The sequence below is a fragment of the Megalops cyprinoides genome, chromosome 12 (genome assembly GCF_013368585.1).
Source record: "Megalops cyprinoides isolate fMegCyp1 chromosome 12, fMegCyp1.pri, whole genome shotgun sequence".
Classification (NCBI taxonomy): domain Eukaryota; kingdom Metazoa; phylum Chordata; class Actinopteri; order Elopiformes; family Megalopidae; genus Megalops; species Megalops cyprinoides.
The window spans coordinates 35,041,865-35,062,005 of NC_050594.1; the positions used below are offsets into that span (position 1 = coordinate 35,041,865).

The following is a 20,141-nucleotide window of genomic DNA, read 5'->3' on the forward strand; positions in this document are numbered from 1 at the left end:
AGTGTGCCAAGTCCTTAACTAGGGACCGCTGCTAATTTCAGAGCTAATATTGAGCTGTTCCGCCTCAGTGGCTGCAGCAGGTGCCTGGCGCTGACAGTGAGGAGAGAAAAGTGAGAAAAAATTACCATTGTACTGTAGAATTTCTCTGATTGAGCAGTGATTACCCTATCAGAGTTGGGGGAGGGAGGAGGCGGATGGCGGTGCAGAGGATGAGGCTGGGCCCACCAGGGGCCTGCTGCTGAGCCCACCAGGGGCTGAAGAACATCAAACCATGCCCCTTATTTTCCTGGTGAAACTCAGCCCATCGCTGTTCATTGGCTGAAGAGATAGAGACATTTTTGAGCAGGATGCAAGTACATGTGAGTTTTTGTTTGGGTTTCTGTGGTGGTAGAATAAAAGGGATGTTAGATTAAGCAGGAGGTAGGTCCTAAGATGTGTGTTCCTGCATTTTAAGATGTCTGGTAAAACTGTGTGTATTATCAATATGGGTATCAAACCACAAAAGCTATCAGCATCTTCAAAGTTAGGTTATTTAACAAAATGTTTGACCACTACTTTTCTGCCTAAAATTTCCCGCGCTTTATATCATTTCTGCTTAGCAAAAGTCTCAGTGAAATTCTTGGTTTGTGGGAACATTGATGCTGTCATACCTGAGAATCTGACACCAAAAACCCCAAAACTGCATGGTCAGTGATTCCGGAGTCCTGGCCACCTGACAGCCAAAAGCGCTTTGTGCCCACTGCTATATAAATATGTACTCTCGCACACTGTACTGCAATTCCTCATGCTCTCCATCAAACAGCAGAGGTCTGACTGCACCATGGATGGTGCCCCCAGACAAGGCACTACCCCCCACCCCTCCATCCCCTACCTCCTCCTCCTCCGTCTCCTCCTCCTGTCCCATCCCGGTGCATTCCTGCATTCTGAGGCTAATACTCACCAATTCACTGCTCAATATAGTCCTCAACAGCAGGATGAAAAGGCCCAGGCTGAAATGTGGATGAGATGCCTTTCTGTCTCACAATAGGAGCAGTGCAGCATGCGGGAGGGCGAGACGGCTCCAGTTTGTGTGCGTTAATGAGAGGGAGAGTGTGTCCTGAAAGCGGTGGTTCATGCGGCCGGGCCCTGGCGCAGCTGAGCAGGAGATTGTGGCTGCTGTTTCGCCACGCTCATTTCCCATATCTATTGTCAATAGAGGGCATTTGGTTTCTGCTTCATTAATCTCCCCCATTCACATATTTACCAATGCTCCGCATTTAAAGTGGCTGCGTCGTGCTGAAGAGAAAGCCCTGCGAAGATACACGGGGGCCCGTAGGAAGCATCGTGCACCACCCCGTGCTCGCAGCCCCAAGGTTGCAGCCCAGAGGGGTGCGCGAATGCTCTTTATCAGGCCAGGTGCTCTGCTGGCTCCCACTCTGCTCTCTTATTCTTGCTTAAATGTGACAGAAAACTGTTAAAATTAGAGACTGGTGGCAGGCAAGATAAGTTATTTTTGTTTCCCACTCTTGCCAGACTTTCTGCAGTTACAGTGAAGTTGTTGAGACTCCCACAGTCCATGGGGAGCCAGATGAATCCGGTTTGCTCACTGTCCAGATATTTTTTCCTCCCCAAGTCCAGTCATGTAACTGACCCAGGCTGTTCACCATCATGTGGTTTGCAAAAAACATTTAGACTTGTTACTTACTCTAGAGTTTACCGTCTCTGAGGCACTTTCGTTCTTGTGTTTTCACTCGATGTGGCACTGGAATCCCTCTCCAGTGAATCAGGATACTTCAACCAACTAATAAGTATTTGTTTTACAATTGGGCAATGTATACATTTATGGAGATATTATTTTATAACATTTCAGGTGAAATGGACAGTCATCCCCTCAGAATTTACCCTCTTAGCCTCCAGTTCCCAGCATGCACCACCAAGCTAAGAATGCAGCTAAGAATTCCATTCCAATCCAATTCCAGTTCCGAGAATTCCAGCCTTTATAATCTGTGATGAAATTACACTTTTAAGAACCTAAGATTGTAACTTAATTTTTGTAGACTAAATTTATGTAGATCGTTAGATGAGGTGCTTACCCAGTATTACCTTAGTAACATATCCAGTTGCATGAATGGACATGGAGAAAAAGCAAACAATTGAAGTAAAGGCATCTGCTTGGCAAATACAAGTGAAACTGGTGAAGTTTTCATCTTATTCTCCATGAATGCATTAGAGGGGACTGGAGCCATCTGCAGATGGGAGGAGCCAGAAGGAGGTGTGTTCCTGCAAGCTCTATGCAAGCTGAACTGCTTATGTCCAGCGCAGTCAAGCGGCTATCCACAGACTGCAAGCTGAACTGCATTCCCTGTGCAGTACTCTGGGCAGTAGGCACTAGGCTAAAGCTCCTCTCTATTATAGCTGTTCCATCCAAGCAATGCACTTCCCTACCACTGAAACCTGTCACATTAATTATTAACAACAATGTGTCTAATCCCCAGGCTTCTGGGTGGCTATCTTTTGTGTACGTTCTGAACCATTTTATTGTGTAATGCAGGTTACAGTCAACAGATATTTGACAATCCACCCATGCCAAGGTTTGAGACTATATAGCTTACAAAATAGGTGATTTAGTTGCAAATTAAAACAGTCTATCTAAGAGCTGGCATCTGTGCTTTCAGCCATAGACAATATGAAAAGCACAGATAGTAATTCTAAATTCAGTAAGAATACAGTACATTGAGAGTCATGCTGAAGCACCACTCACATATCCTCGCATTGGGTTCTGCAAGCATCTCAGTGCGTCTTGCACATTATCAGAGAACAGGTGTGAATTGGCTCATTTATCATTAAAAGCCCTGCAGCACACAATCTCAAGTTATAGTGTGTACCCGAAAGGAACTTCACTTGCATAATCACTTTGTTTTGGGATTGATATTTAGCACTAGATTCTTGGGAGTTTTGTAATTACTGGATATAGCCCTTCACACAATGTAAATTAATCACAAAAATGTCATCATTTAACATTTGTTGGTAATTATTAATGCAAGTTCTTACAGCAGTGTACCTATATGGGTTTAACATTATAAACAAATATGCTTTTCACTGCATGTTTACATGAGTATATAGAAATTGCTGGGTTTATCTTTCCATATCCATGTGCACGACATACCTCTTCACAAACAAGCAGTTCTGGAAATGTGTGTTCCTCTGTCAGTTCCCCTTTTCCTACTGAAACTGAATCAGACTCCTCTCAGTAGAAACCCAGACAAAAGCAGAGACTCAACCTCTCACCATCCAAGTCAGACATTTAAACAGGATTTCCCCTCGGCAGAATACCATTTCACTAATGCAGGTGAAGCGACGGTAGGTTTTCAGTTTGCCGTTTTTTGGCTTTGAGGCGGCGCGGTTGCCATGTAATCGCATTGCAGCGGGCTTACCTGTGCTGCCCTGAATGGGTTTATTCACAGCTAACAGGATTTGCGGTGCCACGGTGATCCATTGAGCCGCGCCGCTGCCGTCACTCCAAACAGGGCTCTTAATTACACGCCAACAAGAGATCACCACCGACACCCCTATTCCTCAGCGTCTGAGCAGGACCACCCAGCACTGCTACACCCCCCCTCCCCCGAGGATCCAACAGCCAACACCATGGGAATGTCATCCACAGTCCCCATCAGTGGCCTGTGCCATTTCAGTCAGTTGCTAGCTGCAGATGGAAAAAAAGACGCATGTCTGTATGCATGAACATAATATTCCATCAGACAAAACCTGTTTATTCCAACTGAAATACACCTCCGCCAATGGACAATGGAGGTATATACATGACTGTATTTTAACTGAGATTAAAGTGGATACTGCTCTTTATTAGACTAGATAAGCACACACCATTCAGTTAGTTTTGGTTTTACAAATACCCCACGCAGCACCAGGAGAAACCATGGTGTAGAGAGTAATAACAGTGAACCTAAAGGACTTTTTTCATGGAAACTGCATCCCTAACAGTGCTGCTTTGCTCAGAGCTGCCCCTTGCCTGTGGTCAGGCAGTCAGTCTCATATGCTGCCTCCTCCTGAAGGGTTCCCTCTGTAATCCCCTCTGCCTCTTTCATCTGCCTGGGTGGACCAGATGGCCAGGGGATGTGCTGCTCTGAGCACACGTCATTGCCAGTTTTGAACTCTCTCAGCATTCCTCCCACAGGGGATGGATGGTGGCGGCAGGGGTGCACATACAGAATTTGGATATGGTCTCACTGGACCATAAAATGGTTGCATGTTCTTATCTTATTTTTCTTCTTCTCCATCTGAATTTTCTAGCCACATTACATCATCCAGTACCTCCAGTTTATACATCACACCATTGGTGCTTTTTTATAGTCAGGCAATTGCCACGTGTTGATTGTAGCCTACTGCAAGGCAATTTGTGGCTTTGGCAGAAAACTGATGGCCTACAGTAGGCTGCACCTAGATTGTACCTGAAGTCTAGATGGCCAACCAAAAGATTAATAATAATGCTTATACAGCAGTCTAACCTCAACAGTCTACAGAAACATTTCTCAGATACTTTCCTCTGGCAAAAGCAATGTCACACTTCAAAAAATAAGGCTCTGAAGTCTACCAAGAATATTTTATTGAACAAATTTTTTAAAAAATGTAGATATAGCTACAATTGTGAGTGTCAACTCTTTAGTGCAGGCACTTTTATGTTATGAATAAAGTGAATAGGCATGAATAGGCTTGTAGAAAAAGCTACTAGCGTTTCCATTGTAGTCAGTGGGAACCCATCCACCTCTTACAGTGCTTTGAATCACATATTCAAAACTCGCTGTAGTGGTTTTGATGGAAAAGCAAGACCATTTGATAATGTATTTTAGAAGCCTAGTTGGCTAATTTTACTTTCAGGCAGTTACCTAGCTCCTTAGTAGCTAGGCTGAAACATAAGATCATTTGCTTGTAAAGTGGGTTTGTTAGCCAGCTAAACAGAAAATAAGGCTGATGTAAAGTTACTCTTGCTAGCTTGCTAGCTGTACGGAAGCCAAGAACGGCCGTGCTTGTAATTATTTTTTTAATGCCTTTATCTCGAGATCACGAGTTAATTATTTTGTTATCTCGAGATAATGAAGCTCGTTTTTCTCGTGATAACGAGTTAATTATTCCGTTATCACTTGAAAACAAAAGGTCGTTTCCTCTTATTACTTATAATCAGAGGTGGACACCCTGGCTTCAGAAAGTAAAAGTCCTACCATGTATTTGTTCTAGCCATTCACTAAACAAGGTGATTTCACTAGTTCCTCTACCTGGCTGAAGAGTTGTGCTAATTAAATTCAGCTAGTGTATCGCACGGGTGGAACAAATACGTGGCAGGATTTTTACTTTTTGAAGCCGGGGTGTCCACCTCTGCATATGTTTATCAGAGATCAGCAGTGCCATGCCAGCATGCATAGATGGCATCTTGTCAACTGTAGCAACTGATTTAAGATGAAAATGTCAGGAGTATCCATTATTGATCAACACATCAAACTGTACCTCAGTCTAGTCTAACACAGGCAGAAATTGCATTGTGTCTTTCTGTTAGAGATAACATTCAGATCAGTCCTTGTCATTTAAGGAGAAGACTAGCATGGTTGCAACTAGGCGAGTGCACTTCAGTGGTCACGTGTGATCAAATGAACCAGACACTCATTTTCGAGTTCTCCATAATTATCCCGTGATCTCGAGAAAACAAAAGTTGGTTTCTCGTGATAAATTATTTACATTTACATTTATTTATTTAGCAGACGCTTTTATCCAAAGTGACTTACAAAAGTGCATACAGTAAGTATAGCGACAGTACGGGGACAGGATGTGTACAGTTCCACAATGAGACAGTTCTCAGCTGAGAGCAAGGTCTGTTTGAGGACACAGTACTATCAGATTTGTATAACTACAGCGTATAGGGCAACTAATACGATACACCTTCAAACAGCAAACTTCAACAACTTCAAACGGCGCAATGAGCGTCAGGGTAAAGGTGGCAACAAGAAACAATTTAAAAAGCACAGCAATTTACGACAGCACTGATTAGGGGGGGGGGGGGGTGGGGGCAGCAATTGTGTGCTGGGTCAGTCCAGGTAGAGTCTGAAGAGGTGCGTCTTCAGGCCCCATCTGAAGGAATGGGGTGAAGGAGCTGTCCATAGCAGGACAGGGAGTTCGTTCCACCACTGGGGAGTGATGTAGGCGAAACGCTGATGTCTGGCAGAACGAGCACCTCCTGCCTTGACCGTGCAAGGAGCAAGGCGTCCAGTTGCTGCTGAGCGCAGGGGTCGGGCTGGTGTGTAGGGCTGGATGAGTTCTTGGAGGTAGGTAGGGGCTGTCCCCTCGTATCTTATTATCTTGAGAAATCGGCCTTTTGTTTTCTCAAGATAACGAAATAATTAACTCGTGATCTCAAGATAATGGCATTAAAAAATAATTGCAAGCATGGCCGGTCTGGGCCTCCATAAGATAGCTATCTGTAATGTTGAAATTTGACTGATCTCTGACTGTGAGTTTAAGGGTGTTTTCCCATATAGTCCTTTATAAACGAACCAAACTCAGTCCTCTTCAAGTGGACCAAAAAGTGGACCAACAGAAGAGGGACTCAGTTCTTTTTGCATTCACATTGTGAGTTCATAATAATAAATTCTCTTTCTGGTCCACTTCAGCTCTGATGGGGCCTCAGTCCTCTTGCTGTTCACACTATAGTTCCTCTGGAGCTCTCATACCTTTACTGCTTTGGATTGTTTATTGAAATGTGTGTGCCCAGCAATTTACTTACTCTGAAATTTGGCTGGAACATGTAAATAGCTAACGTTAGCTAATTAACGTTAGCTATGCTTCCCCTATCATTCAGCCGATTGCATGCAATAGACGTTAGAAGTAACGTTAACGTAAGTAAATTGCTGGGTTGTTAGACGAAGCCACCTAGCGGTATCACTTACATGTAAATCTTCAGGTGTTACCGCCATTTTTCCGTCCACTGTGTCTTCAACTCCATACGTGTTGTCAGGACTCAGTTGTTTGAAATAACAAGCTTCTGGACAAAGTGTCTGCCTGTCGTTCAGTTAACGGAAGCTGTCGATCAAGGTTCAAGGAGGTCGTGTGGGTGTGATTGTGTTGAAAGTGACCAATCATAAGAGGTCCAGTGCCTCCCTTGGTTTCCGCCCCCAAATTGTCAAAACTCAGGTCGATTCGCGAGAGCAGAGTTAACCCGCGCGAGCGCGTATGCCCTCCAGCGCTCGCCAAGCAGAAATTCTCTCGCGCGTGGTGGCTGCTTTGTGTGCGAGAATGTTTTCTGCGCTCGCGACTTTTGACATAAATCTGACACCATAAAAGTAATCGTGATTATGATTTTTGCCATTACGAGCAGCCCTAGTTCCGTCTCTTTGTTTTTACGAGTGTTCCAGTGCATGTGTCTACGGCAAGCCTAGAGGGCTAAGGTACAGTAGCAAAAGGCGAAGCGAACCTGGAGTGCTTCGTGTTCACAATGCACAGGTTAAGCGAACCGCAGACGCGGACTTGAAGCGAACCAAACTGAGACCACCTCCCGAGGTGGTTTCAGTTCAGTTCGTTTCAGAGGGGTCTGAGTTCGTTTGGAGTGTTCACATATGCGCAAAAAAATGTTGACTTACCGCTCTGAGTTTGTTTTGAGGGCTAAAAGGCACCAAGTGTGAAAACACCCTAAAATTTAACTGAGTTTCCTAGCTTGATAGCGGGGGTGGGGTTTGGTAGTGGGTTTCTGCTTGTTGCTCACATTTACAACGTAACGTTACAACGTAATTTGGCTGACGATCCTTATTCCAGAGCTGCTTAGGAAAATGCGTTCAGTACAGTTACGCAATTAGCTTGAAAGATCCAGAATCATGAGCATCGTTTAAATCTAGTGCCACTGCGGCAGCAGCTAGGCTACCTAGTTTATTTTCAGTCAGCCACATAAAGTAATGAGCTAGCTTGTTCATAGCATGTAAAACGCGTTGCATCCCTGTCATGATTCTCAACTTTCACCGTTTATAGGAACTACAAAGGCACCATTACAAAACAAACTCATTGACAAAAAATGCTACCTCCATTCACCTACATTTCACATCCATTCATATTTATATCATTCTAAACCGTTATAGTAGCCTACCTATTTTAGTAAACGTGTGAACTGATTCGGAGAATATTTACTTAGTAACGTGTTTTTGTATCACTGACATTTGTGCTGACAATGGCACTGTTAATGCCACCTGTTTGTGTCGTGAACATCTTAAGAGTTGGTGTTTCACAACAATGTGGATCCCACTACTCTTCCAGCACGTGTTCGAGCGCACGCCGATTCACGAGACGCTCTATTTGTGGATTTGCGGTTTTATTTGCGTATGCCAGTAGGTGATTACTGGTCCTTTATGATATGAATACACAAATCTTTTGCATTGTCAGTTGAAAATACACAGTGATCGCGACTATTGCGTTTCATGCTAAAATATGGAAGTTTCTGTCAGCAACAAATCTACCTAAGCGGTAGGCTGCCTTAAGTATTGGTACAGTATAGCACAGCGTCTGCTGACCCCCATTTGTGGGAAGCTCTATAACGTAGGCCTATCCCCCGTGAATCGTTTCCTGCTTTGTTTTACTTGCATTGACCAAAAGTAAAAAGCCTGCAGAGTAGGTAATCTCCTGATAGCTTAGACATAATGTAAAAGGGTGTGATTAATTCAATGCATTATAAGGGAACAGGGTACAAGCATGCAAGCAAGTAGACGAGAACAATAAATGACAGATGTTGTCGTCCCCTGCACGGTTTATCTGCAAATATGCACAGTACTTAAAATTACTTGAAGACTGGAGCAGAAAATATGAAAGGGCGATGCAATTTGTGCTTAAGACTTAGTTGAAATATATGCCGTTTTCCAGGTTGCTCTTAAGGCATCTGAGCAGCACACAAATCAATGAGTCATTGCTGAGGATTCATTTTAGACAATATGGATTAAGTTTAGTCTGGTTTGGTAATAACTCAGCTGCCTCAGAATTACTTGAAAAATAAGTATAGTTGGTAAGCTTTTGTTTTTGATAAATTGCTACTGCAAAGTAAGTCCTTTTACCAGAGGATTTTTTTAAAGAATCAGTTCAATGTCTTTCATTGTGGTAATCAATGGAGAAAGACAAGGGGTCTACAGTTTTTTTCTGAACTTCTTTGTGCCTTACTTATCTGCTGCTGTACTATTTTGTTATTCATTTCAGAGTCGACAATCCAGGTGCAACAGATATACTGTCTGTTGAATTGCACAATATTTAATAATGTTAAATTGAAGTACACATTGCGTTTAAGCGTAAAGTGTGAAAGGACTTTGATTTTACAATAAACAGTTTAAAATTCCTCCATTTCCAGATTCTCTCAGAAATACATTGTATTTTATAGCAAGTTGCCTAATTAACCACTGAGATGGAGTTTAGTGGCAAATTAGCCACCAAACAAAATACGATCAGTTTTTTAGCTGCAGAGCACACAAGTTTTCTTTGCAGCTAATGGGAAAGTGGCTAAAAATAAAATTTTTTGGCTAGCTAACCTCCCGGATTAAAATAAAATCTGCTCACTAGCTAACTAGCTGGTTGGAGGGTTGGTTTGCAACCCTTTAAACGCAGAATTTGACGGTTGCAGATGGCCGTGAATAGTGAATATCAGATCTAGAAGGAAGAAGGGAAGTTAAGATGCAGATAGGGAAGAAAGTGAAAATGGCCCAATTGTGGGCTTTTTTGTGTGCCGTATGAGATTGCATACACATTCTGCATGTTTAAACCAGGTTAGATGGCATAGATGTGAATTTTTTATAAGACCTCAGGGTCGTAGAGGTTACTTAACTAGGTAACCCCGTAAAAGGGTCACATTCGGTGCTGCATAAGTATGCCTTATCTTGGAAAGGAATATCCAAACACGATTAAAAAAAAACATGTGCGCACAAGTGAGAGAGTGAGTAAGATGGCTTCAACCTGTATTGTTGGAAGAAGCTTGAAGATGGAGGACTTGCACTCATAAGTGAAAGGCAAAGAAAGAATTTCATTGTACAGGGAACTTGTTTCTTTACTGTGCATATGACAATAAAACTTTGATTCTTGATTCTTGTGAGCTTGGACAGCTTGGGTCCTGTACATTGAGAATTCACAGGACTCAGCCTGTTTAGTAGCAAACCAGAGAGATAACTGGACTTGTGTCTGTGTAGGGTGTCTGTTTCATGGGTATACTTCTCCAGATTTGACCCTTGGTCTTTTTTTTTTTTTGGGAACATTTCTTTGTCTCTGAGCTGCTCTTTGCATTTCTGTGTGTTTTTGTGTGCTTGTGTGATTACATATGAAAGGGTGTTAATTACAAGGTTAACCAAGGTTATATTTCACTTTGAGGTCATGACACTGTGTATACGTGTATGTGTGCATGCATGTGCACATATGTATTTGTAGTTCTGTTCCACTCTGAGCTGATGACTGTCGTGCAAATGATGTATGTGTGTGTACGCATGCACGTGTGTGTGATAGAAAGAGAGAGACTCATCAGGGCTTTTTCTCCTTCTGTGCTTGGTGGTAATATTAGTCGCAATTTTGTGGTGCAGCGTGGTGACCTCGTGCACCAACGAGCATCTGCTCAGTATCAAGGAGAGGAGAGAGGCGCTCCTCAGCTCCTCAATCTACAGCCTCACACAAGAGGTGCGCTGAGCCTGTGTGAGATGTTCCACCCCTGTCCCACTGTTACTCCCTCCTTGGCCATCCCACCTGATGAGAGATCAGACACTCTTTCAGCCCCTGGTAGGATTCACTGACCCCTACCCTGGATATTGGTGAGGGCGATGCTGTACAGCAGCACTGCTTAACCGAATTTAACACTGAAACCATCAAGACCTGTGCAAGGTCTCATGGTGAGCCATCTTTTCGAGGCTAGCATGCAAAATGATATCTGGAAACTCTGTTGATGTTTATGTGGCCACAGTATTTGATCTCTCCTCTGTTTCAAGCATGAAATAAATCAATGTAAGGATACGGAATCTGGGGGTCTGGGCACATCGCAATGTATCGAATCTCTTGGTTAGTTTGTCTAGTGATGATGGGTGCTAATGTCAGGAAGGCTGTTTTCTCCCTCCACGTTTCGCAGTCGTTCTGAAGGTGTTCTGTGTTCGAAGGGTCGGTCTCACTTCAATCTCACTTCTTATAGTGTGGGTGCTATTTTGGAAAGTTGTGAGAGATTAAATATTCTGCATTGTCCAAATGTTTTTATCTGAGCATGTTTAATGATGGATTATTTACTCAAGCACGTTTCTTTGGGTAAGTCCAACAAGATGATGATTCACACCATAATGAAATCCCATAATTTATTATTTTTTTTAAAAGGAAAAAGGGAGAGGGTAATTGTGAAAGCTTTGGAATCGTAATGGTGCTTGGTTGAATTAAGTATACATTGCTCATTGCATGGCTAGTCTTCAGAACAGATACGCATGAACTGAAAAGTGAGTTTGGTTGGGGTTCAAATCCAATTGTGGAAAGGAGTCCTCTCAGAAAGACTTACATTCTGCATACATTCTGCATGTAATGTAGAGTAAACGTTCATTAATTTTATTAAATTTCAGCAAGCCGTGAACACTATTGAAGTTGAAACCCCACACTGAACTAAGTCCATATCTCCATGTGAAATGATAATCCATAATTCTGAGGTGTTCTTTTCGCTTTCCAACGGTAGTTTGTTTATTTTTCTATGGGTGGGTGTTTGAAGCTGGAATTGTAAACTGTTTATTCTTTTTGTGTGAGGAATAGAGGCCACACGCACAAAGCATGTCAATACATTTTTCATGGTCGTCTTGCCAAATTAAGAGCACAGTCCTCAAAGATGCATTGTAGAGCTGAAGTGAATTTCAAATGACTGGAAAACATAGGAGCCCCACAGATCAGCTTGAAAGAGTTTGGCCTTAGTGTAAGAAGTGAGTTTATCTTTCTGAAGGCAGGACAGTGGAACCTTAGTGGTTATGAGGACTGTAAACAAAAAGACAATGTGCTGATGGCAGCACTGCAGCTGCAAAGTCTGTGTAGCATGCTCCCAGAACCATGCCACTCTCCCTTTTCTGTATTTTTCGTAGCCATTAAAAGATGCTATTTTGATCAAAGCTGCTTCCAAAGATTTTGATGTTTAAATCTACTCACAGATAAATGGGTAATGGTTACAGTGGGGGGTCGGAGTGTCTCAGAAGAAAGCAAGAGGCTTTGTGTGAGTGTGTGTGTGCGTGTGTGTGTGCTTGAGGCCACTCTCTTCAGGGTGTGTGAATTAAAGGATAAGCTTTGGGCCCCTGCGTGAGGCTCTGTGTCGTGTCTGCCACCGTGCTTCCCTCTTCATGCCTCTCTCCTTTCACATCCATGTCACTCCGTTATGCAGCCACAAGAAAAAGAAATTAAATGAACCAAACTGCTCTCTCAGCCTGGCAGCGTGCCGCCGTCTCAGACCATGCGGGAAGGTGCTCTCTCTGGGGACCCCCCCTCTCTGGCACACCACTTCTTCGTCAGCCAGGCCGCCACCATGTGTCAGCAGATGGAATAATACAGCATTGCGCAGGGTGTCTGCTTCCTCACGAAAGGGGTTTTATTCGCCACCAGCAGGGCCTAATCCTGCATAATTTGTCTGTATTATTCTTCAAATTGCCCACATCGTGGTACTCATAATCAGTGTGAATCAGAGAGCCGTGTCCCGTGAATGCAGTCTCCTTGCTGCTCACTCCTGCTTTATTTTACCTCCATTGTGTTTCAGCGGCTATTTCTTTCTTTGGCTTCATTTGCCATCTTCAATACCGCAGTGAGAGGTAGAAAAACAACAACTCCAACATATAAAGTATTGCATATTTTCACTTTTTTCTTGTTTTATTTATTGGTTTTTCTTTTTCCATTTCCCATTGGGTCTTTGTTTTGTTCCTATTCAAAAGACAGTGTTTGATATTGCCTGGGCTGACCTCACACATTTTAAGCATAGTGCTAAAGGGCCCCGCTTACCAAAATAAAGACTACTTACTCTTTGCCTGGGTTGCATTTTCAGAGCAGCACAATTAGGTCTGGTAGTTACTCCACCATTGTGTTCATGCCACTAGTGTCCATCCGTACCATACACTTAGTGACAACCAGTGCCCCAGCAACAGGTAGGCTTATCAAACTGTTCTTTGTGTAGTCTTCACATACTGATCTGCTGTGAGGACTTAGAAAACACATTAATAAAATTTATGTAGTAAAACTTTTTTATGTGAAGATGAGGCTAAAAGGTTCATACATTTCAGCATAGTGCAACCATTAGTGAAAGCTGTTATGAGTACTTGGAATATGTATCGCGGTGCTCGTAACGAGACCTGAAAGTTACAATGCCCATCTTTTAAGGGTGTCTCCCCCATTGGTTCAGTAGGATTTCAGCTGGCAGGAAAACTGTTTCATGAGGAGGTGCTGTTGCAAATGTTATGGCTGTCACCCATAAGCTTTCACCCCATCACAAAGAAACATGCTTTTCAAGTCACGAGTAGCACGGATGGTTTATGTTTTGTTTTTTGTTTACATGTAACTTTGGAAAATACAAAGTTTTCTGTTTGGCGGGGTGTGAAGCACAATTGTAATGTTGAATATTTGTGGCCAGATCTTGTTGAGTTTGATCCCTCATCTGTAGGGATCTTAATGAAAAGGTGGTAATGGATGTAGGCCATGAAGGCATTGCACTCACATATGGCCACCCACAGTCATCTCTCAAGGCTATCAAGCCACCAGGGAGACTGGGAGAGCTGGCAGCAGTAATTCTTAGAATGTACATGGGCTAGGGGACAGCATCAACTTAAAGCTGTAGGTGTTTGTGTACCTTTATGGCTCACTGAAGTCAAGCTGATAACCCCTGTGGTTCAGAAGTGGCAGTGAGATTTACTCTTCTTCTGAGGTTCGAAGACATGATTGCATGGCACTTTGCCAGTAGATTTAAGGTATAATAGAAGGTGAATGATTTACTGCATTAGGTTGTCACATGTTTGTTCATTTACAATGAAGAGGACATGCTCAGATATTTGGTCAGTGGGATCCTTCTTCCAGCAGTCCAGGTGTGACCTTTTGGAAATTGACGTATGCGTCTAGATGTATTTTGACTCCAGGCTAAATGCTCTGCGCTCTGGAGTGCAGGCCAGTGCTCAGAGTTTCTTGTTTGAAAACACCTTACACTTTCCCTCTAGCTCATAGCACAGAACTCATGTTTTGTGTTAAACTGACAGCATTGTATTTTCATAAACACTCTTTGTTGGGAGGACGCACTGTGGCCAAGTTGATGAGAAATTGAATTATGTTACCAAGGAGATAACATTTACAATAATGAAGAGTAAATCCTAGAAAATGGCCTCCTTTTACTGCAGCTAGCAGCAGAGTCACAAAAGCAATTGATTGGTCTTGGCATTTAGTCCTCTATCAGCTGTGTCATCCATTGCTTCAGGAGGGAGGACACTAATCTAAAGTGACATTTCTGTTCTGGCTGGCTTTTCTAGCCTGATGAAAGCAATTACTGCAATCCTAAATGATCATTTGCAGAAGTTTCAGCTACTTTAATTGATATTTTTTCTTGTTCCCCCAACGTTGAATGGTGGAGTGATTAGATGATCTGGTAAATAGAAGTCCCAGGCTGCAGACAAGGTACGTCGCTGGAAGGTTATCTTTCCATTAATGGCTCTTGCAAATGGCCAGCCGTGGGGGCATTCTCCTCTACCCTTCCGTGGAAGGAAGCGGTTTGGCGTTGAGCTGAGACATCTGTGTTGCACTTGTAATACTTTAGATTCATAAAGACTGTAGCCATGGGAAATTGAAAACAGCCTTTTAAAAAAGTTATTCACTCAGAATTCTCTTTTTTAATTTCAGTTAAATTCAAAACATCTGAGAAAAGTTCCCGGTTTAAGTTTGAATTTCCATGATAAAATATGTTTAGAAGAGCACATCTAAGCTGATCTAATGATGGAGCACAAGGATTGCCTGTGGTGCTGCATGACATTTCTATCAGTGACATGATCTCAGATGGTCCCCTTCCAGTGCCTGCAGAGGGTACAGTAATGGCCCAGTACAGCCTGTCCTCCCATGCAAGTAGAAAAGCGAGAAATGAGACAATTGCAATTTATTCCCCCGCAATAATTGCAATCACAGGGCCCTGATTTCCCCGCTGGCGCCTTCTGTGTGGGCAATAATCACTCTTTTCCCAAGTAAATATTTAACAGTTTTTCTTAGTGTCATTGTAGAGGTGGGTTGAGCGTGTCCTCGCATGATTCTGAATTTGCAGTGTCATTTGTAAATGTTGGGTTCCCGCTGTGTGTTATTAGTCCTGCAGAATGCTGGAGGAAGGAGTTGTGCACCACAGATACTGGTGCAACACTCTCCACAGGACCAAAGAAAGGGGAGGGCCACTGTACTAGCCATGTGTGGAGCTTGACCTGGGAGCAAGACCTTGTCTGCAAAAATGCAACACCCTCATCCTTTCTCCTGATAGGTGCTTAAAAAGCCATTGAGAAGCTAGGTTGAATTTCGCCTTCATTTCTATTTTTTTTTAAGTGTTTGGCTCCTGTAGAAGGTGATAAATACGGCTCTGGTATGAAGGTCACACAACCCTGGCGCATCAAGAAATATTTGGCAGGCCAACATAATGCTTTTCAAGTTTGCGGAACAAATGAAATTCTGCTGGTGTGTTGCAGTTTGCCTCTAAACAACCATTACAACTAGCTTTATATATTGTCTGAGCAGTAGACCATCAAATGGTGCGTTTCTTGTGCTACAGAGAGACAGAGATGATTGAGAGTAGCAATCTGCTACTTAGATGTAAGGGCAGAGTGTGCATCTATATTTGGTAGTGAAATTATCCTATTATACTCTTGATGCTTACAAAAGCTAACATAAATTGATTATGACAACTATGAGCATTGCATTAGCAAGGCAGAGAGATTCTTCGGCTATCATGTGAAGGTCCCGGCCTGAGAGCTCCCCGAGTTTTCATCGGCAAATTGCAAACATTGTGAATTGCTAAATGGCACAATGAGTTTGGGGACTGTCAGGGCCGCTCTTGAGAGATGAGAAGCTGCGTCACCATCCACAATACATGAGAAAGGAGAAGCAACACCACAGCCTTTTTAAAAATTACATTGTTGTGTCATATCTGTTTTTGTATTGCACCAATTTAGCTTTCTGTAAAATGCAAAGCTTAAAAAGTTTGGTAAAAATGAATGGCAAACAATTGTCTCCACTCCCCATCGTCATTCATCCACTTGGATTTTTTCCAACCCCCATCTTTCAAACCCCTTCTAACCGATTTTGCATTTGTGGTGGTAAAAAATTAATGTAAGTGTCGACCAGTAGGGAACTCGAAGCTCTTTGGGTGATTTATTGCCAACTTAATCCAATATGGCTGGAGATGATGAACGGTATGGATAGCTGGGAGTTGCGTTTTGGAAGTGTGGAGGCTGCGGCTGTGGGTTGTTTGATATTAAATAACATGCAGCAGGAGATGGGCAGCTCAGAATGGAGCATTTCATCTCTATAAACAATCATTATGTGTCCTGCACAGGTTTGTGGAAAACATTCACTTCGCGGTGATGTTTACCTACAGCAGAGAGGAGCTTAGAATGAGTGGGTGGGGGGTGCGGATTCAGATTCCCGCTGAATTGACATCAGAAGTCGTCCTCATATTTTACATTCATTGCTTATGTCATTGCCTGTACATGCACAGATTTTTAAGGAGCTTATAAGAAAGTGGTAATAACATGGTAAAGTGTAGTAGCATTGGAACGTTGAGTTGCAGTTACCTGTACTTCCCCCAGAGTGTGAGGCTCATTACCCAGGATCAAACAGTAAAGTAACAATTGCATCAAGATTAAATGGTAGTGTATCCGAGGTACGAAAAATGTTGTAGTATTGCAATTTCAACTTGCAATTACCCAAACCCACCCCCCAGTGTGTGGCTTGCTGCTCAGAAATAAAGAGGAAAATAAGAATACCTGGTATTAACCGGTATTAGAGCTGTAAAGTCCAGGCTTTTTTCCCTGAAAACCATACAAAGCCATTACATATGAAACACATGCTGAAATGACCTTGTGGACATATTTGGTGCACAGAATGCACTATGACTACAGTTACAGAGGTATTTCTCATCAAGGTGAATTAAAGGATTGTTGTTTGATACTATTACAGCTTTTACTTTTTTCTGACCCAGTTACACATATTATACATTTGTGAATTTGTTGCACATACTATAACTTACTAACAGTAATAAACTGTTATATATGAATGTGAAACTGGGTCCATAAGGTTCAGTTCCTTTGTAGCATTGCTGAACGTCATAATTGATATATCATTTTTGTTTCAATATCGTATCATAACAACAATACATTTTACAAATACATTTACAATTACAGATAACTTGGATCAGTTCAATAGTAACATCTGTTTTACTTCTATCTAATCAATATGAAATATGCAAGAGGATGTTGCAGTAAAAAATGCATTTCATAAAGATTGGATAAGACTGCTCTGTAATTGGCTCCACAGTCTTGGTCGAGCAGCAGTAGCACTAACATTGAGTCAAATGTCTGTATTGTTTCAGTGCGTTGCTGTGAATTTGTGTGTTTTGAGCATGCAAGGACAGCCTTGTGGAAACCCACATCTATAATGGATATAATGAATTGATCATTTCAATGTCTCCTTGCTTTTTGTGATTAATTTTAATTGATTACATAAATGACTGAAAAAATCAGGTTTATTCTGTATAATCAATGACCATATGAACACTATGGAACCCTAGACCTTGACATGTTTTTATAGATAACAAAAACATATTTATTGCCCTTAGTGAGGTCTGAGAAGCACATGCTACTGTCTGTTTCAAAGATGAATTTCCCCGAAATACTAGCATTTCCTGTTGCACAGTAGCTACCTTGTTACTGGATGACATTGACAGCATGGAAATTGTCAAAACTGAACTGAGTATAGTTTTTTGTTTGTATAAAAATATTTCCCAATGATTTTAAAAACATTTAGCAGGTTGTTTCAAAATTAGATTTTAGATGGTGACAAGTTGTGTTTTAATGTTTCAACAGGACAGATGACATTTGCAGTGTTAATTGAAAATTTCCTTCATTGTAATGAAGTAGAAAATGAAGGTAGGAGGTATTTAATGACTGAAACTTATTATGGGGGGGGGGGGGGGGGGGGGATCTAGTTCAGATATTGGAAACATTGTTGGGGCCTGTGTACCTTTTTTGGGTGCCATGTTTTAGCTCCAACTTCAAAACAGTTTTACCAGCTGGGAGATGTAAACCTTTGTAATGTCTTATGTATAGGTGGCAATTTAAAAGTCATTCATCCCACTGCCTCTTGAGACTTCTGGCCAGACCAAGTCAGAGCTTCCACTCACCTTTTAAATTCAGCTGGCTTTATTAATTGCTTAGAGGGTTCTCTCTGGGGTAAAGTCTAGTCACTGACAGTTGGAACAGTGACTTAGCTGGTCATATGACCTCTGTCCTCCTTACATCAGTGGCACTAAGGCTGATTGCTGATTGAGCCACTGAGTGTGTTCTGTGTGCTGATTGGGCCAGGTGATTGTGTGCTGTGTGCTGATTTGGCCAGCAGAGTGTGTTGTGATTTGACAAGGTGAGTATGTGCTACATGCTGATTTGGTCAAATAAGTACATACCAGTTTGGCCAGGTGAATGTGTTTTGTGTGCTGATGGCGTGCCATTTTGTTCTAATTTGTTCTAAACTTTCAAGTTTGTCGCACTTGCTGATTGGGCCAGACAAGTTTGTGTTGAATGCTGATTGGACCAGGTTAGCAATGGGCTGACACCGGTTGCTGTCTCAGGTTGCAGGCTCTGAGGAAGGAGAAGTCCCGTGATGCGGCGCGCTCGCGGCGAGGGAAGGAGAACTTCGAGTTCTATGAGCTGGCCAAGATGCTGCCACTCCCAGGTGCCATCACCAGCCAGCTGGACAAGGCCTCCATCATCCGCCTCACCATCAGCTACCTGAAGATGAGGGACTTTGCCAACCAGGGGGACCCTCCGTGGAACCTGCGCATAGAGGGCCCACCCCCCAACACCTCAGTAAAAGGTAGGATCCCCCTCTGTGTCACTCACATCTCCTCTGTTCAGCTGGAACCAGGCTAGCGCAAGCCAAAGCCAAAGCTGTCTGACCCCAGTGCGGTGAAATTGCCTCACCACAACCACATCTGCAGCATAATTTGTCACTCTGAATCTTCCCTTTTATGAGGCATGTGGCTGGATTTTGCAGTACAAGGCTAATGTTTTTGGCAAAACCTTAGCCTCGGACTGCAAAGCTTGGACTGGTTGTTTGCCGTGACCAGTAACATTAGCAGGCTCCCTTCTCCTTTCCCTGTTTGTATGAAGACTTTTCAGTGCTAACACAGACAAAAGATGAGTAGAGTTACTCAGCTTGCCAACCTTGCCCATTGCCCTCTTGAAGGTAGGCCACCACCAGTAAGCTGACCTGGAATGAGTCAACAATATGTAAGAGAAACTGAGCTAAGCAAGCTCTCCTGGTTATAGCTCTGCAGTAACAAAGGGGCACTAATGTCCCACACTGCAGACCATTTGTGTCTGCCGTAGAGGCTCAGCCTGTATGAACCTACTTTGTACAGCAGAGCCTCTGTCAAAGGTAAATCCTGAACACACATACATGCACAGTGTATTTCACTCTTCTAACGAAACAAAGCAAAAGATGTACATTGTGGTATGATAAGTAATTGGGATACATCACTCTACATTTCAGGATTTGACTGAAAAAACACAAAACAGGTGGCTAGAGACAAAACTAATACGTTTAAATTTTTTTTCTTAATCTATTCAGTTTAGATGCTTTTTTTGCCCTTTGCCATTTCCAGTAGTTGCTATATTTCAGTTGGATGCACTGGGCTCAGAATAAAATAGATCTGTAAAACATAGCGATTTTCATTTGGAGAGATCAAGACAATATATTTCATGTCATACACACACAGATCCCTCTTGTTAAGCAGTATTGAAAAATATAAATTCTGACATTCAACTTTAGGAATAAAAAAAGGAATGAATTTATCCAATTGAGGGGAAAAAAAATTAAAAATCCATCACAAAGGCATGGCCTTTGAAATTATACCATACTGAATATTTTTTTAA

At 42.5% G+C, this 20,141-nt stretch overlaps 1 protein-coding gene across 1 annotated transcript in view; it reads left to right on the forward strand.

The window, feature by feature from the left end:
* LOC118787344 (neuronal PAS domain-containing protein 3) overlaps positions 1-20,141 on the forward strand; it is a 272,979-nt gene that overhangs the window by 82,652 nt on the left and 170,186 nt on the right. The window contains 1 exon segment of the mRNA XM_036542873.1: positions 18,836-19,080. Within this exon segment, the coding sequence (XP_036398766.1) occupies positions 18,836-19,080 (245 nt within the window).